The following is a 7,500-nucleotide window of genomic DNA, read 5'->3' as shown; positions in this document are numbered from 1 at the left end:
TCCAGCCTCTCCACTGTATAATAATATACATTCATCCAGTGAAATTGCTGATGTGTACGTAGGAATGATATGGCAGCAAAATGTATTGGATAATATGGTATTGAAGCAATTCCCTGTCCTGAAAATATGCTTTGTTTGTGTATATCAGTGATACTAAGTGGTGAGAGGTGACCCTCCACAGTTACGATGTTACAACCAACACAAGCACCTCAAAGTTAGAAACCAGCTCTGTTGCTATAGTTTCAGGGTCAGCTGTGGTCCAGCAGCGGAGCGGACAGGAAAACCAACAGAGTGGCAGGGGAGAGCAGTCGGTAAGAGCACAGCGCTCTGCTGCAGAACAGTTTAAGTGCTCATTGCCTGATTGTATGGCCGCTTGCATACATTCGTATTATGTGCAGTGTGAGTAAAGTCAAAGAGGAAAAAGATAAGAAAGTCAAACAAAGCAAAGAAAGTCAAATGGATAAGATAGCAAAGAAAGATAGACAGCTTGAAAGCAGTGGAGTGAAATCTGGGCTCGACTAGTCTGGTCTGAGCTGGTCTACAAAGTATCTGTCTGGTGTGGCTGGCAGTGGGTCAAAGGGTGGAAATAGAGCAGGGATGACTAGGGTGCTGGTGTTTCTGTCAGATCTCACTGCTGCTCTCTCTATTTCTATCTGAAGCCAGGGAGAGAGAGAGAGAGGCAAAAAGAGAAAAAGGTCTCACAGGGAAGCAGAGGGAGGCTGCTTATTTCATCGCTTCCACAGTTGGGGGAGACAGAGAGACACAGAGAGAGAGAGAGAGAGAGAGAGAGAGAGACCGCTTCCTCCTTTGCCACGCTTTGATTTAGCTCATTTCTGTTTATTTTCATCCGTCTGAAATGTGAACTCAAGAGGAGTTCAAACTCTCTCTCTCTCTCCCTTTCAAGCACATGAAACACACAAACACACACACACGCGCACACACACACACACACAGATCACAGAAGCTTTACTCACATCTTCCAGTCATACAGTAGCATACAGTCGTGTTGGGCTCCGCTCCCTTTCCCTCTGGCCAGCTGTCTCTCTGCTGCAACCGGTGACAACACAGGGGAAAATCACCATGTTCCTTGGCGTTAGTGGCAGAAAATGAATGGCATGTTGGACGCTGATTTGCGGTGGGAAGTATTTCTAGGAGCTTGAAAACAGGATGGGCCAGCTGACTCACTAGCCACAGGATGGACTTACTTCATCTGAAAGAAACAAGGGAGTGGGAGAGAGAGAGAGAGAGAAGAGAGGGAAGATGGGGAAGTCGTAGTGAGGGAAAGGAGAGAGTGAGTGAGTGTGTGTGTGTGTGTGTGTGTGGGTGGGTGATCAGCGCATGAGGAGGAAAAAGACAGAATGTGTTTGCTTATCCTCTTGCTCAACTCCTACCAGTCAAATCAGTCCTTGAATCACAGATGGTTGCCATGAGTAGGGAGAGATACCAAATGTGATCGGTGCCACATGAACATTCTTCAGTTGTGTTGAACCGATTCGATGCTATCTGGACTGACAACAGCAGTCACTTCCTTCTTTAGCTCATTGCTTGTCTTGGATTGACTGGTGATTCAGCACACACACATACACTCACACACACACACACCAGAACAGATCAGAGATTACCCAGTAAATTCCCCCGGTGTCAGACAGTAGACAGTCAGCCAGGAGGAAGAAGCATTCTTCTGATTCTTCTGATCCCTCTGTTAGCTCTGAGAACTGTCACAGGGTTTTTCCACTGTACTGTGCTGTATGTGGGCCTGGCTATGGTGTGGCACAGTATGGCACAGGACCCACACACTTTGGTTTTCCATTGCAACATATGAAACATACGGGACCCTGTTCAGAACGCACGTGTAATTATAGCAACAGCCGTTAACCAAGGTCAACGTACTGTATGTAGTGACTTATCTGTTTCCTTTTCAGCTTTTCAGCTAGATTCCTCCAGTTGTTAGTCCTCCAAAAAAGAAGAAGAAACTGACTTCTGAGTTATCATCTACATCTTCATAGAAACTAACCACAAATTAAAAAGAAAAACCAAAATCTCTGTGTTTCCTTTAATAGCAACATGTCAGTTTCTCCATGGCCACACAATAAGAGAGGTCTTCCAACCATTTGCTGACTTTTTCTTTCCACAAGACAACTGTAGTTTGTTTGGCCTGGAGGAGACTGAGAAGTAACAGAGGCACATACTTTTCCACTTGCTGAAAAAGTACATTATATTTTTACTATTTAGCTGAGGCCCTCAGCCAGAGCAACTTACACTGAGTGAGCAGGTAGGAGATCAGAGTCTTGCTCAAGGACAATGTGACCTTCCAGTCATGGGACAGTCTCTCCAACCGCTATTCCTATTTCCTTTCTTGAATCCCTGGACAATCCTCTAGATGTTGTGTTTAATGGTATTATGTGTTGTGTACATGCATTTATTGTAATACAAATTCCTCTTGACTCTGAGATATGTAATTCATTTGTCCTTCTTTCCTTATCCTTTTTCCGTATAGCGAGATCCGCCAGCGCTCGACTGAGGAGGCCGGACAGAGAGGGATCGGCCATCACCAGTCCCAGTAAGTAGACTGCACCCCTATCATTCTCATCCATCCATACATACATATATACATACATACAAACATCCTTACATACAGCACATACATGCATACATACTGTAGATATATACATACATTATCCGTCTATTCATCCATCCATCCATTTGTCTCTCTATGCATCTATCATCCATCCAATATTTGGGCATTATCAAATTCGTATGGTGCCTTTTCCGCCTCCAACATTTCCATTGAATCACTCAGCATACCTGTAAGGTGTTACTGTAAGTCAGTGCCATTGACCTTCAGGGCTTGGCTATTTCCTGCCCTGATAACAGCTGATGGCAAGTCAACAGCAGATAAGAGACATAGTGATAATGACAGTGGTAAAGACAGAGAGATGGCCAAGTATCTTAGAGAGAATGAAAGAGTGTGCGTGTGTGTGTGTGTGTGTGTGTGTGTGTGTGTGTGTGCATCTGCATGAGTTTGTGCTTCTGTCTGAGTGCATGCATGTGTACGTGCTTTTTTTTGTCTCTGTGCATATGTGCCTATGTATATATGGGCGCTTATGTGTGTGTGTGTGTGTGTGTGTGTGTGTGTGTGTGTGCTTGTAGCTACTACACACTGTTGGCATGAGGTCTGAAGCTGTGGCTGAGGCTCACCACTGAGGCATCTTCTCCCAGTGGGAAGAGCAAACGCCTTCTGCAGCATCAGCAGAAAGAGAGGAGGGAGAGAGAGGAGGGGGGGCGTATGAGGGGCGGGAGCGCACACACACACACACACACGCACAAACACATCGAGATAGAGGTGCACACATGAATGCAGATTATATACTGTATGTAGAGACACAAACACACATCATGTTAGGATCATGTTAGGGCCCACATGTCGTTGCAGGATGTGTACTCATCCCACAGGAATCTGACAGGCAGATACTGAACAGACAGCGTGTGTGTGTGTGTGTGTGTGTGTGTGTCAACACAGATGCGTGTCTGGTGTGTATACTTATTTGTGTGTTTCTACCTTATCTGTGTGTGTGCGTGTGTGTGTGTGTGTGTGTGTGTATGCGTAAACTTCCATAGTTCAATTTCTGCATCAGCCTGCCTTTCTCAGCATTAGAGCGTCTTTCTTTGAGTCCTTGAGCCACTGTGTCACTATCAATGTAAAGCAGAGTGACAGACAGGCAAGGGGTTAACGCGTACACACACACACACACGCAGAGATAAGAGCACAGACAGACAGAAACACACACGCAAACTCACACATGCATGCGTATGCACATACACACACACAGGTCTATGGGAAGTGCTTAGGGCTGAGGATGAGGCCCAGCTTGTCAGCAGACCTCCCTGACACTGATGCTGTCCCCACAGGGCATGTGTGTGTGTGTGTGTGTGTGTGTGTGCATTGGCATTCGGAGCGAGATGCCCCACACAAAGCATCTGCCAGCAGGGCAGATTTACGAGCAGGCAGGCGGGTGTTTGGGAGGGTGTTTTACTGTAACCTCAAAACACACACACACACACACACACATGCACAGACACACACACACACACACACACACACACACACACACACACTCATATACTGGTATAGCCTTTACAGAAAAAGCCTATAGCCTTTTTTTATCAAATGCGCATGCACACACACACACACACTCACGTGTGTGGCTATCCAACACTGTCCCTATTGTCGAGCTCTGTGTAGTTAATTCCCATCTAGCAGTCAGCAGATCCTGCTGTATTGGACTGGACCAGTCACTCTGTTTTTCACTGTATTGTGCCCACACTGATCTGCACACACACTCAGAGACGTATTTACTAAGAGGCGTACTAATCATGACTGTGCGCAAATACTTAATGGACGCAGTTTTCTCCAGTTTAGCGGCTGATTTATTAAAACCACTTATGCAAATCAAATCAGTCACAGTTTTCCAATTAGAATACCTGAGGTGAAACCATAGTCCCACACGCCGCAGCTTTGCTCTTAAAGCAATAGACAGTGCAGCGGAGAGAGAGCAGACTGTGATTCACCACTGTAGCTGGGCCATGGTCTGGGAGATCAGTATTATTATTATTATTTCCAATAAATATAACTCAATCTATAATTTAATTTAAGTAATTTTGAGTAATTCTCAAAAGGAGCACCCTCTCTCTTCTTTGTCCTGTTGTGCCTTTGAAGAAAAGGCCTCTAGGCGTCTCATCCTCCCTAATTGAGACCCTGCAGATTTGTCCTATTTGCAAATGAAATTAGGAGGGAAGTGACAAATCAAAACTTAGAGCCAACTGTTTACTAAGCAGCAGCGAGCGCTCCGTCCAGAGAAGCTGGACTCACCAACATTAGATGTTTTGCCTCTCTCGTCCCTTTGGTATCATTTGGTATAAAGTGATCAAAGGTTGGTAAACATGAGTGTTCTGTGTGCAGTTGACTGATGTTACATCATTTCTCAGTATTGAAGTTAAAGGATAAGGCTGGTGTTTTTTAATGCATTGCTTACCGTCAACAAATCCTACGAAAATAACAAAATCAGCAATGATTTTGTTTTGCCAACAAGTCTCGTCCATGTAGCCGGTGCCCAATGCAGCCATGTCCCAGCAGCCATAGAACTCCATTGTATTAAAAAAACGATTAAAAACACGTCAAAGAGCCATGCCGCTGCTCTGGGCAACATATTTCATCATCACGATGCACCGGGCCGGACGACTTTTTCCTCAAACAACTTAATAAGCCGGCTGTAAACACTTTGCGATCTCAGGAAAGTAGTTCCGTAGCACCTGGCGTAATGAAGAATTTGTTCCCATTTGAATTTGATTTGGTAATAACTATAACAGTCTGACTTTTCGTGGTAACAGTTAGCGATTTTTAAAATTGAAACTATGTCTTTGTGAGCTGTATTTCAAGGTTTTTAGCTTACAATTGGAGCCAATGACTTCTGGGTTGACGGCTAAAAACGATACGTGGGAAGTCAGAAAGTAACGGGAGTAGAGCAAACGCATTGTTGATTTTGTTATTTTCATAGGATTTGTTGACGGTAAGCAATGCATTAAAAACACCAGTGTTATCCTTTAACATTTTTCAAACAGTTACCCAGCGCTGCCATTTGGGGCCGCCAACGTGCAAAGTTGCCTGGTGCAGCTTTAATTTCATCATCTAATGGTTGAAATTCAGGCAGTGGACTATAATTAAAGAACAGACAGATCCACACACACACACACACACAGAGATGCGCACACAGCTATGCAGGCACTTGTGCTGGCAAAAATACACAGACAAATTCTTACAAACACATGATCTCACACACACACATGCACGCGCACACACACACACACACACACGCAGGTCAGCAGGCAATAAGTGAGGTCACTGGAGGGGTGTGTGTTGCACAAGGCAGCAGACTGACATGTCTGGGTGTGTTTGATCTCTCTATCGGAGCTCAGACGCTGGCCGTGTGACCTCTGACCCCCAGCGCAGTGTGAGGGACGTGCCAAAGGCCAGAGGTCATCGGAGTTTCCTGAACACAGAGAAAGCTCTACAGCTCTAAGCTCTAAAGCAAAGCACCTCTCAGACCGAGGGCTGGGGTTTCACTGATCATCATAACACACACACACACACACACACACACACACACACACACACACACACAGCGACCGCTCCATCCCTCCTGTATTAATGGCCACCCCTTGAAAACGTTTTTGGGAAGTGTGTTTTGATAAAGTTCCTCCCTTGCTTCCGTCCAGTATTGTTTTTGCACTTCAGTATTATTTCAACAGGCTATCATCCTTCCACACGCTTACAAAGGCAGAACCGTATCTAATTCAACACGGGGATTTACGTAACGTGGGGAAACCTAGATACAAGCTCTGTGAGGAATCAGCGATTGACATTCACACCAGCTTGACAAGAATTAGTATTAGTATCATATGAATGGGGGCTACAGTACACACACACACACACACACACACACACACACACTAGTGAGACTATAAGCAAGTTGAGGGGTTTGCAAGTCCAGCAAGTCCAACAAGTTTATTTTAGTCTGGAGGAGCCTGTCCGTGTCACATGGCGCTCCTAAGGGTTTCTATTTTCAAGATACAATGCTGCTTCAGTCTTATGGTCTGATCAGAAGAAAGAGAGAGAGAGAGAGAGAGAGAGAGAGTGCAACAAATGCAACATATGATCAGCACATGGGGATGTCGTAATTCTGAATTCATTAGCAAGACAGGCTGAAGGAATCAAACTGGCGAGAGGGAGGGAGGGAGAGAGAGAGAGAGAGAGAGAGGCACACAGAGAGCCCAAAAGGAAAGAGAGAGTAAGGAGAGGAGGAAGAGGAATAGAGGGAGGGAGAGAGAGAGAGAGAGAGGGAGCAAGCGAGGGAAGAGAGAAAGGGGAAGTCCAAAAAAAGATAGAGGGAGAGGGAGAGGGAGAGAGAGAGAGAGAGAGAGAGAGGAGAGTGAAAGAGCAGACGCTACATGTGGCTTTGGAGGGAGTGATCTGGTTATGGAGGGGGACAAATTCTCAGGTAAGACAAACTCTCTTCCCAAACTAGCAGGCTCTTCTTCTGCGGGACAAAAGAAAGCCTAGTTTTCCGGTTCTTCAATCAACTATTTCGCTTTGATAGAGTGTCTTTTTTTGTGTGTGTGTGTGAGAGCCTGCCTCTATTTTTCCTCTATGGTATTTTCCACTCTCTCATCTGTCCTGTTTGCTGACTGGGTGTTTTTTGGGGGTTTTGGAGCCGGAGCTGGGAGCTGAGCAGAGTTTGTGTAGCGGCTTAGCGGCTAACCTGTTTTGGGTTATCTGCTGTTATCTGTTTTGTGCCTGTAATGTTTGCTAGCTTTTCTGTTTTTACTGTCTCTCGGTGTGTGTGTGTGTGTGTGTGTGTGTACCACCAACACCCGTCTGTCCCGTTGTCTGTTAGCCAGTCACTGTCTCCCCTCCATTTCTGTCTCTCTATCTGTCTGCCTGTC

At 45.5% G+C, this 7,500-nt stretch overlaps 1 protein-coding gene across 2 annotated transcripts in view; it reads left to right on the top strand.

The window, feature by feature from the left end:
- The window catches only part of septin9a (septin 9a), a 74,495-nt gene that overhangs the window by 8,305 nt on the left and 58,690 nt on the right, over positions 1 to 7,500 (top strand). Inside the window, exon 2 of one of the 2 annotated variants that reach the window (XM_071912295.2) lies at positions 2,498 to 2,560. In XM_071912295.2, the coding sequence (XP_071768396.1) occupies positions 2,498 to 2,560 (63 nt within the window). Of the gene's footprint in view, positions 1 to 2,497; positions 2,561 to 6,936; positions 7,056 to 7,500 lie in introns of those variants that run through there. The other variant, XM_071912296.2, reaches the window with a different exon arrangement.

Source organism: Centroberyx gerrardi, chromosome 7 (genome assembly GCF_048128805.1).
Source record: "Centroberyx gerrardi isolate f3 chromosome 7, fCenGer3.hap1.cur.20231027, whole genome shotgun sequence".
Lineage (NCBI taxonomy): Eukaryota > Metazoa > Chordata > Actinopteri > Beryciformes > Berycidae > Centroberyx > Centroberyx gerrardi.
The sequence above is the reverse complement of the archived record's forward strand: the minus strand, read 5'-3'. Positions and strand labels throughout refer to the sequence as shown.